This window comes from Ambystoma mexicanum, chromosome 5q (assembly GCF_040938575.1).
Source record: "Ambystoma mexicanum isolate Mex_15411 chromosome 5q, UKY_AmexF1_1, whole genome shotgun sequence".
Classification (NCBI taxonomy): domain Eukaryota; kingdom Metazoa; phylum Chordata; class Amphibia; order Caudata; family Ambystomatidae; genus Ambystoma; species Ambystoma mexicanum.
The window spans coordinates 1,046,876,360-1,046,892,761 of record NC_090933.1 but is presented as its reverse complement, the minus strand read 5'-3'; the positions used below and the strand labels follow the sequence as shown (position 1 = coordinate 1,046,892,761).

The window sequence follows — 16,402 nt, the reverse complement described above, 5'->3', positions numbered from 1 at the left end:
AGAAGGATATTACTGCTGAAAAACTTCTCCCTCTCCTCCTTCCTGCTATCTCTGGATTGGAAAATAATAACCTTGACATCCTAGTAAATACCTTCAATAATGCTATGACCAAGGCACTGGACACGATAGCACCTGCCAAACTGCGCAAAGCTAAACAGGAAGCACACTTGAATGCATGTTTCACTCCACAACTCAAATCTCTAAGATTACAAAAAAGAAAGCTTCAATCTATTTGGCGTCACTCCCCCTCTGAAAATAACAAAAAAAAACTAACCGAATTTGCCAAACTATACCAAAAATAAATAACCAAAACTAAAAAGAACACCTTCAATGATAGGATTGCGAAAGCTAATTCTAATACCAACAAATTATTCTCCATCCTCCGCAAATTAGAATCCCCTATCCAACCAACTGACAATGCGCCTAAAGACAAAGCATGGTGTACCAACATACAAAATGCTCTTTCAAACAAAACCTTCTCTCTCCGATGCAAAATTGCAACAAAAAAGGCCACAATGCCACCTTCTAATCAACAAACATCTCAACCCCAGGAGACTAGGACAACTCCACCCTTTAGATCAAGACTATCTCCATAATTGACACAGAAAAAATAATACTCTGCCTTAAACCCTCAAACTGCAAGGGCGACATGTGCCCAGCACAAATAATAAAGGACGCGACTAGGGATCTAGCCCCCTTTATCTCCAAGCTTATAAACTCCTCCTTTAAATCAAACACGGTACCTGCCAATCTCAAAGAATCTTGGGTCCTCCCATTACTTAAAAAACAAACCTTGGACTCTACCATCCCCACCAACTACAGACTGATCACCACCATGCCATTTCTACTTAAAATCCTAGATAGAGCTGACTACATACAAATCCAGGATTACCTGGAAACCAACCACCTACTTGGCTCATGGCAATCTGGCTTCCGCTCCCTCCATGGCACGGAAACAGCTTTGCTAGACCTTGAGACGCAAATTGATGAGCTAAAGGATAAAGGAAAAACAGCTTTGCTTCTCCTACTGGATTTGTCGGCAGCCTTCGATCTGGTGGATCATGTAGTCTTATGCAAACACCTCCGATCTGCCGCCAACTTCACCGGAGATGCCATAGCCTGGGTCCAATCCTTTATGGCTAATCGCATGATGAGAGTCTTCTCCACCTCTGCCTCCGCTGACCCCATCAAAATAATTTGCGGTGTCCCACAGGGATCCTGTGTCTCACCCACCATGTACAATATCTTCACCAAGCCTCTGGTTGACAAGTTGGACAGACTGGGTGTCACTTACACTAACTATGCAGATGATACCCCTTTCCGGCAACTTTGAGGCGGACTCAGCCTTGGTGAACAAGATCTACACCCTCATTCAGGCATGAATGGCATCCCATGGCCTCTGCCTGAATGACAATAAAACGGAGATACTAATCCTAGGCTCTGAAGCCGACATCCAAAAACTTAGTCCCAACTACGCAGCCTTCAATATTGATAACAACCATATCAAGGTGATGTCCGTGGTTAAAACTCTAGGATTCTACTTGGACTCCTCCCTCACACTTAAAAAGCAAGTCAACTCCCTTGCCCCTTTATAACCTACACGTGCAAACTAATCTGAGCATCCAGACCGCACCTCTCTAATGCTAGCTGTATCACACTAGCCAATGCTCTTTTCATGTCGAGATTAGATTATTGCAATGCCTTGTACTCAGGATCCAACAAATATATCACCGATAGCATTCAAAGACTGCAGAATAATGCCCTAAGAGCAGCACTGGATATCCCCTACAGAGAGCACATTACCAAATTCAAGAAAGAGGTTAACTGGCTGAAAATAACAGATAAAATCCTCCTTAAAACAGCTCCTCTCAATTCCAAATGCCTGAACAACCTAGCACCTCCTTACTTAATGGAAAAAATTACCAGGAGAACAGCCACCCGCCCTACGCAATCTGCTAACACGTTCATGTTGGAGTTCCCTAGGGTCAAACGGGCAACAGCGGGAGGAACTAGCTTCCCCGTTAAAACTGCGCAATGCTGGAACAAGCTACCACTTGACCTCAGACTAGAACAACCATACCTTAAATGTAGACACAAGGCACTCAAATGGTTGCGCACCACTGACACATAACCTGATTTAGACCATCCTACCATTCCTGGCCATTATCCGACCTTTGCACCTGTTGAATCACTCTGTATTCTAGGCAATTGCGCATGCATGGTTATTTATAATTTTATATATACATATGTAATATAGATATATGTTGTTGTATATGTGCATGGCTGTTTATGTATATATATAGATATACTTGCTAGTGTTTCCTTGAACCGCAAGGCCATGCTCTCTATCCTTATGCATTCATGTACCTGTTGTACATATTTTTGCTAAGTACTGTAACTAAGCTATAAGAATTTGTGTGTACTGCTGCACCCGGCTACCCAAGGGTTTGGTGCGCATTACCAAATAAATAAACAAACAAACAAACAAGCTTGAACAGGGAACTATTCCTGGTTACCTCGTTTGTATTATTGGCTGCTGTTATCATTGTCCCTTTGACGGTCGTCACTTGGAGAGGCTTAGGGGTAAACTGTGAGTCGGTTTTCTTGTTCATGGTTTGTTGGACCCACACTTCATCTCCTATGTGGAACTCCTTTGGCCGTCTCAGCTCTGGTCTTTTCCTTGCATTCAGCGTCCCTTCTGATGACCTCTCAATCTGGTTCTGGTTGGGTTGCTGGGTTTCTGACTATTCGGGTGCAAACATGGTAGTTCATCAGGAGCTCTGCTGGGGTTCTGTTGGTGACCTCATGAGGCGTGTTGCGGTAGTCTCTCAACATCTAGTCTCTCAACATCTGACAAAGCGCTTGATGTGGATCCGAGCCATCTATACGTGCCCTTTGCAGCGTCTTCTTGATTGAGGACATGAACTTCTTGGCCATCCCGTTAGCTTGGGGCCAGCGTGGCATGATCTTTTGGTGATTGAACCCCATGTGTCTTGCGAATACTTCAAATTCATGTCCACTAAATGGTGGACCGTTGTCAGATTTAATAGTGTCTGGGATCCCCCATTCACTGATGACTTCATCATAGATGGCAGCTACATGTGCGAATGCTATGGATTTTGCCTTGTTTACAATGGGGAATCTGGAGTGTTCATCGATGAAGAGTAGCAAGTATTCACTCGTTCCAAGAGGCCCGTAGAAGTCTACCGCGACTCGCTCCCAGGGCTGTTCTGGCATCTTGTTCAGGCTGAGTGGAGTTGGAGTCTGAGCTCTGGCAGTACATTGACATGCTACACAGTTTTTAACCCACCGGTTGACCATGTCATCCAAGAACCGGAACCGGACATGGGATCTGAGCTGTCTTTTGGTATTCTCAGAGCCTCTGTGACCCTCATGGGCAGCCTTTATGACTTCTGAATGGAGAGTCGCAGGAAGGACTAATCTGCATCCTCTTAGCAGGATCGACTTGTCTTGGTCAGACAATTGTGTATGCACCTTGGCTAATCTTTCGAGTTCATCTTTGCCTGCACCCGGGTGTCTTAGTATTGTACGGTGGACGTCTTTCCATTGGTTTTCTGTTAAGCTTATGGCTAGTGCCGTGGAGGGATCCACCACAGAGTCCGAGGCTATGGATTCAATCGTGATGGCTGGAGGCAGAGCATTGGCCGACACGTAGTTGATGTGGTCAGTGTCACTAGGTCTGGGAATCGGTTTTCCGGCTGGGTGTCTTGACAGATAGTCCACCGGGTTGTTTTCACAACCCAGGCGGTGGATGATCTCAAAGTCGTATTCCTGTAGGCGAATGCCCAAGCACTCAATTCTTGGGGGCATTTTGGTTCTGGGGTTCCCGAAGAGGGACAGCAGAGGCTGGTGGTCTCTAATGAGGGTGAACCTTTATCCGATTACGTAATTGTCGAAAAGTTTGCAGGCCCAGACAGCTGCCAAGCTTTCCTTCTCTGCCTGGGAGTACGCAGATTCAGGGGGTGCTAGTGCTCTGCTGGTGTAGGCTACTATGTGTCGTGGGTTGGCGTCCAGGCCACTGGTTTGTGCTAGGATGGCCGCTAAACCCACTGGGCTGGCATCTACAACAATCTTGGTGAGCCAGTCCGGGTCGAAATAGGCAAGCTTCCAGGCTTCAGCCAACATGTGCTTCATTGTGTCAAAAGCTCCTTGACATTCGCCAGACCATACAAATGGGTCTTCCTTCTGTAGCAGGCGCCTCAGTGGTTCCGTGATGGTGCAAAATGGGGAACGTATCTAGCGTAATATCCTGCCATCCCTAGGAACAACCTCACATCAGCTACTTGGCTGGGTTCGTGCAGATTGAAAATGGTGGGAACTTTGTCCAGGTCAGGGGTCATTCCATCAGCTGAGAATATATGGCTGAAGAATTTGAGTCTGGACTTGCTAAATCTGCATTTTTCTAGATTGAAGGTCAGTCCTGCATCTTGAACAGCAGCACAGGCGGCACAGAAGGCTTTTTCATAGTCCTCTTTCCGAATACAAGAGTGTCATTGCTATAATTGAGTGTCCCTTTCACAGGTCTGATAACCTGTCTAATGGCTTCGTGGAAAATTTCAGCCGCTGATGAAATTCTGAAATTCAGTCGTTTGTATCGGAAGAGGCCGTCATGGGATGCAAACGTGGTGATCACTCTCAAGTCAGGATGGAGGACCATTTGATGGTAGCCTTGGTTGAGGTCGCGTTTCGAAAAGTTTACAGCTTTATTGAGTTGGACAATCATGTCTTCTATCCTTGGACCCAGATACCGTTCCCTTTGGATTGCCGTGTTGGCTACCCTCATGTCCACACATAGTCTCAGGTGACCATCTTCCTTGGGGACGATGATAAGTGGTGAGACCCAGGGTGTGGGGCCAGTGGCCGGCTTGATGATGTCATCCTTTAGGAGTTGATTGAGTTCATTGGACACCGCCTCCTGGAGGTGGAAGCCTGCCCTGCGTGGGTGTTGTGGGACAGGCAGACTGACGAGTCAATGTGCAGTTTGACCGGCGGACCCTTCATCTTGCCATGGCACAGTAGTGGAAATTCTTTCAGGATGTCGTCCATTGTGATGGCCGGGGTTGATGGTGGTTTAAGTTCTATGTTGCAGAAGCATCCCTGTGTGTCTGGTGCAGGTGCAGTTAAGCAGATGGAGTCACCTTCCTGCATTTGGATGTTGATTAGACCTAAGCATGAGGCAGTCTTCTAACTCAATAGGCATCAGCCTTTGGTTGGGCTCCGTATTACGTGAATGAATGTCGTTGTCGACTTGTCTCCATGAATGAGCCGTCACTTGAACAATCCAACACTGTGCACAGGTACGTTAGTGCCCCATTGAAAGATTCTGGATGACGTTTGCATTAAGGTTGGTTTGTTTTGGATTTGGCGAAACTCCTTCTCCCTCATGATATTCACTGTGGCCCCTGAGTCAATGAGGAAGCAAAATTGTTTGTGCAAATGTCTACTGGTATTCGTGGTGCCTCACGTGATTCGCTGTCGTCCATGATGAGATTCACAAACTCATCTTATGAGTACAAGTCATATTGCTCGCATTCGTATTCTTGACTGAATTGTTCATGGTATGGTGGCTTGGATGTGGTGTTGGTGGTCTGTCATATTTGTCACGGATTCGTGGGTTCAACTGACTGATATTCTTGAGGTTCATCTTCCGGTATAAGCTCTTCCACAACCCTCACGTATCTTTTTGTCCCTTGCTGATATGGGCGTACCTGATAAGGTTGGTTTTGTGGTGTTTTTTAATATGATCTGTATTGTGACGTTGAGGGTGTCCGTAGTGTAGGGAAAGGTCTGCCCTCTCTACAGACAGATTGGAAGTGTCATTCCCTTCCATAATTTCCACACTTTTGTGTGAGTGCAGGGCAAGAACCTGCATGGGGAATGGCCATCCCACACTGGTAGCACTGACGTTGCATCTGTAGCTTTGACGTGTAGGTGGGTCCTGTGGCTCTCTCCCCTCCTCTTGTGGTGTTTGTGTGGATTTCCGCTATCATCTCTCCTCGGTCTAGCTTGGGCGTCGTGGCGCTGGTCATCTGCGTTGCCTGCCTGTCTACCCTTTCGAGGATTCTGGCCATTTCACTAACTTCTTCAATGGTAAGGGGTTTCTTGAGAAGCTGTTTCTTCAGTGTTGGTGAGAGGCATCCCTCTATGACTCTCAGGCGGATGGCCTCATCTAGGGAGAATGCATGGAACTGGCAATGCGCCCCTTTAATTTGTAGTCTAGTAATGAACTCATCAACGGTTTTGTTAATTCGTTGAGTGCCATGGTTGAACATATACCTCTCATAGTCCCTGTTAGGTTTTATTACTAGTCTCTTGTTGAAGGCCGTGATTAGTGAGGCAAAATCAGGGTGTTCTGCTGCCAGGATGGTTTTGATTAATGTTTTAATTTCAGTGCCGCCAGTATTGAGGAACGTGTTGCGTAGTCGTGGGGATGTCTCTTACCTGCAGCTGCTATGAAGTTATTGAAATCCTCAAGTAATTCCACCCACCAGGGCCCTTTGTCGGCCTGCGGGTTCATCGACAATGGTGAAGGTATGCGGCATGCTTTGGCCGTGGACCTTGACGGCAGTGTTGGAGGTGGCGGGGCCTGGCCTGCTTGATCAGGGGAGGACTCAAGGTTGCGTGGGTGATGGGCGCTTCTTGGTGGTCTACGCAACACCTGGTGTCTGGGTGTCCCTATAATGCTTTGTGCTCTCCTTCTCAGGACGAGAGGGGTGTATTTTGGGGTGGTTGTCACCTGCCACATGTGCTTTGGGTGGCTTTTATATGGCCCGTGTTCCAGTGTTCTGAGCCACAGCAATATGGGTTGTGACTTGAGTCACTGCAATGTGGGCATGCTCATTCACCCACCTGGTAGTCGTCTGTGATGGTTTACTGCCCTGTCACGGGAGGAGTCCTATGGACTGGTGTTCTGCCAGCCCTTACAGTTGTTAGGCTGCAGTGTTGCTCAGGGAACGGCACGTGCGATCCTTCCTTCGTGTTACGGCCTTTCAGTGGCGAGCACACAAGGAGAAGCGTAGCCCTGGGCGTGGTCCTCCCGTTTTCCTTGTGGTGTTACCTTGGCGGCATATAATAAAGGACGCACACCAGCTTATCATCAATACGTCGTCTTTATTCTCGATACAACAGGATACTGCCTCCTTCCTGCACCCTCCTCCTACTTCCTTCGTCACGTGTTCTACTGACGTGCAAATGGGAAGTCTAGTCTTAAAGGGTAATAGCCCTGTAACAGTGTGAATGCATAGTGTTTCTTACAAACTAGGTAGAAAGTGTTTGTTTTCCACAGAAATTATTTTTGTTCAGCAGGGCTCAACGATGAAAAGCAGGGGTGGTGTTAGGCAGAGCGCTGAATCCGATGCAATACAAAGCCAGCCGAAAGAGTGCCCTTAGCGCAAGTATTTGCCAAGGAATGATTAACTCTGGCCTCGCAACATAATACGCATGCATTGTAGATAGATTTTCCTGCATTACTTTAGCACAGAAATGTACAGTGTCCTCGTGCATGTTGTTGTGGAGCGTCCTCATTGTGCACTCATGCTAAGGATAGTTGTGTTGGCCGCAGCAGCAGCATAAACGCATTTACTCTATATTGGCTGTGCCGGCTTTAAACCATTGCATTGCATTAGATCGACCCGGTGCTAAGATCTCGCAGTAATCCCACAAGGTGCTCAATTACCTGATTTGTTTGCAGGTCCATGCTTCCCATGAAGTCAATGGTGCCGTTCATTAGGACACAAAGAGGCAACACCCTTCCCCCACTCTTAACTTTGAGATCGATTTCTATGACATTGTGAGACGGCACGGATTTCGAATCGTGATTGCTCGAAAATATATGCTCCAAGTTGCACCATATATTTACCAGGAAGCATGACCCAAAATCCTAACACTCCCAGAATGCACCAACTGTCTTCAGCCAATGTGAAACTTGCCTTTGATCAAACATTCTTCAAGTAATAACTTCTATTTGACATAGTAAGTTATAAATTGGTCTCAGAAAATCGCTCTAATGCTTTTTTTGTGTAACTGATATGACTTTACTTTTTTTATTTTTTATGTAAGACTAAAATATGACTAGGCATCCCAAGCCATGGTTCCTTGGCAGTGGGCAGCATTCCTGCATTCCTGGCATGCTGCGAGGAGCCCAGTACTCCTCAGCCTAACTTACAATTCGTGTCAATGAATCCCTGCAATTCCCCAAATTACAGAGGAAGGGGCAGGGCCTAATCAAACATATACAATTTGGCCACCCAGGCTACCCATGAACCAATACAATCAGAAGATCGCCCGACACGCAAGTAAGCTCACCTTGGGCGAGCAGCAACCAAAGTAGCCTTCCTGGGGACCCCCCAGGCTGGCATTCCAGGAGGCAGATACATGCAAATTAATCAGGACACGCTCTTCCTTCTCAGGAACCAAATTCCCAAGAATGGAGAGACCATCACAGCCTGGACAGCTCCTCTCACACACGTGGCCTCCTCTCCAGGGGAATGACCAGCCACCTACTCAGTGTGACCCAGGGAAAGGGGTGAACCTATGTCTCATGCAACATAAACATGACTTGGTTGCTGATATTGCCTGGGCATGTCTAGATGCCAAGATGTCCAGCATGATGCAATTTCCCATCCTATGCAGTTTTTGCTTGGCATCCATCACAGAAGTATTAGAATAATAAAGCATCCTATCGCATAGGGATGGCCCGATTGACAAGGCGGCACTTAGGGCAGTGCATAAAGGAAATACACTTGTCCAAGAGTCGATAATATCAGTCAGGTGAGCAACCATGGCGCTGCCACACAGCCACAGGAACAGCCACCAGGTTGCTGTAGACTCCATGGCTTGTTTGCACAAGCCCTACCTCACCTACTTAGCAGGCTCCATTACGCGAAACCACGCTCCTTGAATAGGAAGCACCCCAACCACTAAGTGGGTGACCCCTATCCTTTCCTCCCCCAGAATCACCTGGTGGTCCCTAAGCCCCTTCATCCTTCTCCTGTTCTTAAGCCATTTAAAAGGCATCTAGTGTACATGCGCAACAAAAGAACGACATAGAGATAACAAAAGACTGCAGGTAGAAGGACCTGATGGCACACAAAACAATGCAGCAGGTTTCCTCCAACTGAGGTCTGTTTTGACATACAGAATAGTCCCTTCATTTAGTTGGGGAACGCATTCCTCAACATGTGGGTGTGCGGACACATGTGTTGGAGAGCAGCTCGTGGCTTAAACTAACATGGCCTCATGCTTATGCGCCATGGCAGGTGTACCCATTAGGGGAGGCGAGGACAGTAATGGTCTCGCAAGCCATATGTTCTGTTAGTGAACACTAAGCAACAAAGCAACTTGAAGAGCACTGGAAGACTACCAGACCATATTATGAAACTGAAAATTAGCAGAGTAGTGCAGGGTTTCTGAAGCCCCTCAGGATGGGATCCCCGTGGGCATCATTGGAATAACGTGTTGGGGTCGGATCAAGCAGCATTGACCTTTGGCTGCCTTTGCCGCACATGCACATTCATTCTATTAGGCACTGAACTAGGCTGTTTAGATCATCTTAAATCAGTAGGATTTGTTTGCCCTGAGGATACATATGTATGTTCCCATTGTCTGATGCACGAAACCCCAGTCACCCCTGGGACTTTTTTTTTTAAGCATTTCCCTTTCAAAGGGCTTAGTTTAGGCACCTGGCAGAGAGGGTGGGGGTGAAGTTATAGCTACATAGTATTGTTGAATATGCAGTTAGCTGGGTCACAGCCCTGTCATGCCAGGCCTGGTATGTTTGCATGTGGATTCTTGTACTCCCTGCACTTATCCAGTATGAGCAGTTTTACAAAATGTAAGTTAAAAAATGTAAATCAAAGCTGTAAAGAACATATATACTGTGATAATTGTATTTGTATGGTTTGCAGAGACTTCCGTTTTTCTCTTTTTTGTTAAAAGATCTTAACTGAATCCCCTTTTGCACTCTTTTGTAGGCACTCCAGAGCGTGACACTGTTTGTGAGCGTTGCCCCCATGGATTCTTCTCACATGCATCTTCAGCTACGGAAACATGCCAGAGGCACACAGACTGCGGAAAGTTGGGCCTCACAATTGTTTTTAAAGGAAACTCAACACACGACAGCATATGCCAGCACAATGCTGCCGAGCATTCGTCCTCAAAATGTGATATAGGTATGGTATGAAAAGTGTTGGGGTTGTCCAACTCCAGGCCTCGAGGGCCGGAAACCCGACAGATTTTCTGGATATCCCTCATTAATATTCATGAGCACAAATGTATGCAAATTAATCTCATGAATATTAAGGAGGGGTGTCCAGAAAATTCAACATGCAACTGGCCCTCGAGGCCTGGAATTGGACAACCCAATGTAACCCTCAGCAGAATTTCTTGTATCAAATTCTTTTGTTGAAAGACATTGTGAGTCTGATCCAGGTGAGAGTCTGTTTGCATAAAGTGATTCAGATCATGGGCATAACAGTGTGTCACTAGACCAAGCATCTCATAGGTTCTATATTTACCAATCGGGCTTGGGTGTTGCTTAGGCAATCCTCCCTGAATAACGAAGCATCAGGCTTGCACCCGGTACTAATGATGTACACATGCGTCCGTTCCTCCATCCACATGAGTTCAGGAAGTCCATTCTAGAGGATGGCTCTTCAAAGGTATGTCCTCTTGAAGACTGTGCCCAAATACAGGAAACATGACCATATCACCTCAGCCGTACGCTCACTAGCATGGCTGACAGCGAAGAACCGGATACTTTATAGAAGTAGGTGCCTGGTTTTCGAAAGCTTCCAATACTCTACCACAAACCCCCTTCATGCTTAAGATCAAGATTGGATAGAAAGCTGACAGCGCCTTGATACAGGAAGGAATGATTAGTCGATGCTGCTTCTTAGTTTAGGCACTCAGAGTCTGGAACACTCTCGCTCCTGATCCGTGAAGAGACTCTAATGTGCTGTTCTTCCGGAAGAAAATGAAGACCTTTCTTTTTAATTTAGAATCTACTAGCAGGGTGCAGGGTGAAATAATTCCAAACACCGTCCTATCACATGTGATTCAAAATTGAAGAACACTGTCTATTCACCGGCAATGAACACAGATAAGACACCTGCCTGGCTCCCTACAGGGATTTCCAGACACAAGACGCTGCACAAGGCCAAGTACAAAGGGAATCACCCTGGCTCATGGACAAGAAAGGAGGGATGGCATCTTCTTTAATTGATAGGAAAGCTGTCCGCAGACCTCTCTCCCCCTACTCCTGCGTGGCTCATGTCTTGACGACCTGTTAGTTGTCCAATGTACTATCGATCCTAGTTCACAGCCCACTTCTCTAACAGAGCTCAGATACCGTCGCGTGATTGTTCCTCTTTACAAAACTACCACATAGCATAACATAGCATCCCTAACAAATGGGTAGAAATGCATACACATATACAAACAGTCATATTTTGCATAAGTATTTCGCACGGGCTCTAGCATTCCGCACAGAGAAAGAATAGATTGCCTGTGTGGCTTACACCTTATCCTGCAACTGGTCAAAGCAGAAGCAGGGAAGGATATTGGTGGGCCATATTTGTGTCCATTGATTTTTGCATCAACACATGCATGCAAATGTATTAGCCAGACCTTGGGCCTACCCTTTTTGGTGAATGCCTTATATCGTGTGCAAAACGAAATTTGCATGGCACAGCACAATTTCACCATGTATAAAATGTGTTTTTGTTGAAGTCAGGCAGAGTAAGGTTTAAATCACTTTGAAAATGGTTCAAAACTAAAAGCAGTGCTGCAGGGTAATGTTTGGTCAAGTGCTAATGCTGTTCCAAATTAGCAGTAGGAGAAACATCGCCCTGGTTCAAAAATGCACTGAAAGAATTCACATCTGCACCAGAAGAACGTTTGCCATATTGCAAGCACCATGATCAATTGCACTCAATGAGCCACACTTAATTGAAAAACATACCTGCAAATCCCTCAAAATGCCACAATGAGCCCCCGTGTCCCCGACTACAAAACAAAAGGTTTGCAAACAACGAAAACTGGCTACCAAAGCAATGTGTTTGGGAAAGGATTTGAGGGTGATTGACAGGATGCCATGCACGACACCCCCTGTGCACGTGTCTATCTTCCACTTGTGTGCATCCGGAGAGCTGCCACGTGGAAGCCTTGCCGTCCATCTTTGGTAAATCTTTGATCTGGACTTTTACAGAGTTGGCCTGACCATCCTACTTCAATAGGTGATAGAGAAAGCCACCTTTGTATCATTATCAGAGCATGATTTCTGCTTTGCAGAAGTCTGATAAGCGTGCTGAAAGGAGTGCTTGCTGGTAACAGACCCCTCCATACTAAGTTAGGCTTCACTTTTGTTGTCTTCGGAGCTGCATTTCGTCCGCTCCATCTCAGCAGTGGATCCTTTTCATGTACCAGCCTTCTTACACTCCTTCCATCCCAGTTAATGTTTTTCTCTTTCTTCCCGCTTTAGAAAACTCCTAATACGGCTACAAAGAAGTTTAGCATGGCTCTGGAGTTTGTGCTACAAATGGGTGTCTGACCAATGAGACAGCCACCTATCCCTGCGAGCTATACAATAAAATATCTTTTCTTGACGCTGCCTCATGTGACCAGCTTTCCTCAATGTGCGAGTTGTGGCATGGAATCTGCTTTGGTCCTTGGTGTGGTGGGCCTATGTATTGGGGCAATAGTGTGCAGAACTCTTCAAGGTGGGCGATTGCATTTGTTAATGGAACCAAGAAAAGGGCAAAGTGAGGGTACAGGGGATCACCGGCGCAGTGTCTTTTAAAAAATGGAGTGTCCTCATGCCAGTTTGGAATGAAGCTATCCGGAAATTGAAACCAGCGTTGTACCCCTTCTGGGATCCTGCAGATTGGTAGGTCTTTATGTTTGGACATGTATTAGACATCTAGGCATGGTGTAATAGTGACGGATAACCTTGACTATCTGCAGAGGCCCGCTGTGAACCTGGGTGCCCGACATTTATTCAGCATTAGTACCCGGCGAGAGACAATCAGAATTCAACAAGCATTCTGATTGGCTCTCGCCGGGTCATTACCCGGCTGAGAATCGTTCGATTCTCGGCCGAGATTCCAGCAGCCTTGTCCCCGGCGGGGGGCCTGACAGCCTATCAGCCAATGAGGAGGCTCGAAGCGGGGCCATCCCCACTCCGAGCCTCCCCGCGGCTGAGAGGCTGCCTTCGCCCCCCGCCGGGGACTCGGGTAAGCTTTTTCTTTTATTTTATTTTTTTTCCCTTCCCTCCCTCCCACCCCACTTACCTTTTTGCTCCTGCGTCCCCGCTGGGGAACGATAGCAGGCTCCAGCAGTGTGGAGACTCGGAGCGGGCCATCCCCGCTCCGTGCCTCCCCACGGCTGGAGGCTTCCATCGTCCCCCAGCGGGGACGCAGACACGTTTTATTTTTTTTTTCTTCCCCACTTACCTTCTGCTGCTTTTTTTGTCAGGAGCGGACGCGCTGGGAACACTTGTGTTCCCAGCGCGTCTGCTCCCGATGGCCGCCATGGGCAAAGTTGACCGACCCAATCCCCTGTACATTTAACATTGTGATGTATCATGGCAATGTATAGTAATCACAAATGGCAGAAAGCAGAATAATTGACTTGTTTTATATATGCCACATTTAAAACCTTAAAAAATGCTTTATTCCCCCAAATGTATCAAAATCCTGCATTCCAAATATGAAACGAATTAGGGGAGGTTCATGAACCAGAGGACAACTATAACAACTCTATTAAAATGTTTGCATTAGGGGGGTTTCACTCTGTGCCCCCGTTAATAGCGCCCACACTCTTCCCATTTTGTATTCCTTTAGTGAGTGGCTTGTCATAGGAAATGTAGCCAATGCAAATAGGTGGGCGTTGCGGTCATCATTCATTTGCCTTTTTTCAAAAGAATACTTTAAATAGCTTAATTATATTACCCCCGCCCACCGTCATTATTGCATTCTCATATAATGCCTCTTGAATAATGTTAGTTATCCATTATCTTCATAAATTTGAAGATAGTCGTGTACTGGAGTGCAGGTGATAGGATAGATAAGGCAAGTGGAAAATCTTTCCTAGAAGGTTGATGCATTATTAATGAGCATTATGTGATGCTTGCACATGTAGAAGATTTTATGCATTTCACACATTTATGATGAAGATTGCATCAATGACTATAAATGACGACACATGTTAATCCCTAACTGTAGGGCACTGCTCTTCAAACTGTGGCGCTGCCCCCCCTGGGGGGGCCTGAAGGGTGTCCAGGGGTGGCGCAAAGCTCTTCCAAAAGGGAGTATGGTGACTGATTTTAATAGAAAAAATAAGCAGAAATGCCATCTAGGGGGGCCCGGCAGCAATATTTGTACTCAAGGGGGGGAGCCAAGCATAAAAAGTTTGAATGCCACTGCTGCAGTGAATCATTACATCAAACACCCGTTCTAATGCAAGCGCTGATGAAATACCACTAGAATCCGAACAATGCTCCCTTCAGTTTCTCTGCCGTTGCAATTCCCAATCAATTCTCCATGCATGCATGCATGATCCCACATGCTTGGCTTATAGAACGTGCTAGATTCCTCTATACATTCCTCAACAGCCGATGGACTGTAGACGATGCCTGGCGGCATCTGGTTTTCCCTGTTCTCCGCTGGCTTTGATACATACGATGGTGAGCATCGTATAACGAGGTCTAACCTCACTGACCCAGCGAATGCTAAAAGTGAGCTCGGTTTCCCACTATCAACAATGTACACAGTTTGTATAAGACTCATGCACATGCAATGAGTTTTAATGAAGATCACTTGCATATGGGTTGGTCATTCCGGAAACCAGACTCGGTTTCATTATTCAGCGGATCGACATGCCCCGCCCTTGCATTGGATCGACATACCCGCCCTCGCATTGGATCGACATGCCCGCCCTTGCATTGGATCGACATGCCCCGCCCTTGCATTGGATGGACATGCCCCACCCTTGCATTGGATGGACATGCCCCACCCTTGCATTGGATCGACATGCCCCGCCCTTGCATTGGATCGACATGCCCCGCCCTTGCATTGGATCAACATTCCCCGCCCTTGGATTGGATTGACGTGCCCCACCCTTGCATTGGATGGACATGCCCCACCTTTGCATTGGATGGACATGCCCCACCTTTGCATTGGATCGACATGCATCGCCTCGCCCTTGCATTGGATCGACATGCCCACCCTTGCATTGGATGGACATGCCCCGCCCTTGCATTGGATGGACATGCCCCGCCCTTGCATTGGACCGACATGCCCCACCTTTGCATTGGACCGACGTGCCCCGCCCTTGCATTGGACGGACATGCCCCACCCTTGCATTGGATCGAAGTGCCCCACCCTTGCATTGGATGGACATGTCCCGCTCTTGCATTCTAAGCACCCGTTTACAGATGAATTCCAGATTTGAGCTTTTAATGTCACACAATCAAGTACAACAAATTATTTTATGCTCACAGGCTTAATGACTCTGATGCTTGTTTCATGTTCTGCTGATCATTGCTTCATCCACACAAATTACACATTTGACACGTGATGTACCATCTTTCTGTACAGACATAATATTAATTCAGGAAAACAATTATATCACAACTGGCCATACATCATCAAGTAAAAAAAGCCTTCTGAATAAAGATTGAAAAGCAATGTAAAGGCAGATACGCTTTTCTTTTCAAGACCGTTATCCTTAGTGTCTGTTTTTTTCGTTTCTCTTTGCCATTTATCCTCCCTATTATTTGGGGGTGCATGTTCAGGGATGAACTGGGAACCAAAACTGACCTATGAAACGTTTTTTATAGGGGTCGCATATTACAACGTACGAGAGAATGTCGGGCAAGCCAAACCCCTTTAAGTAGGACTTGGGTGGTCCTCCGCCTAAAAGAATTTAGCGAGAATGTTCACAACTAGTGTATTTTAAAGCACATTTGTTCCTATATAAAGATTGAAAAGTAAAAATTATTATTTTTTAATAGCGCTTTAATCTAAAGTGCTTTACATAGGACGTATTTACATACATGTCGAAATTGGTACTCATTTATCGACCTCGTAAGGATGAAAAGATGAGTGGGCCTTGCAGGGATTTACAAAAAACAACATGATACATTTACATTTATTAGAAGTGAGGAATAGCATTGTGGAAGCTGTATGACAGATTCTTTACTTAAAATGGATGTGGGGTAAGCAGATAAATGGAAGGAAGGGGATGGGGCAACTGGGACTGAGGGTAAGAGGAGAACAGAACTGGGATAATTCTCACACGCAAAGAGACCAATGGTGTGAAGGCCCACTGGGATGTCTCCAAAGTTCCCTGTGGGCTGGGCCAGTCTAGCACTGTGCTTGTTTAG

The 16,402-nt window shown here is 46.4% G+C and overlaps 1 protein-coding gene across 1 annotated transcript in view; it reads left to right on the top strand.

Annotated features, from left to right (window-relative positions):
- The window catches only part of TNFRSF11B (TNF receptor superfamily member 11b), a 97,690-nt gene that overhangs the window by 69,278 nt on the left and 12,010 nt on the right, over positions 1-16,402 (top strand). Inside the window, exon 3 of the mRNA XM_069621544.1 lies at positions 9,993-10,190. Coding sequence (XP_069477645.1) covers positions 9,993-10,190 — 198 coding nt within the window. The remainder of the gene's footprint in view (positions 1-9,992; positions 10,191-16,402) is intronic.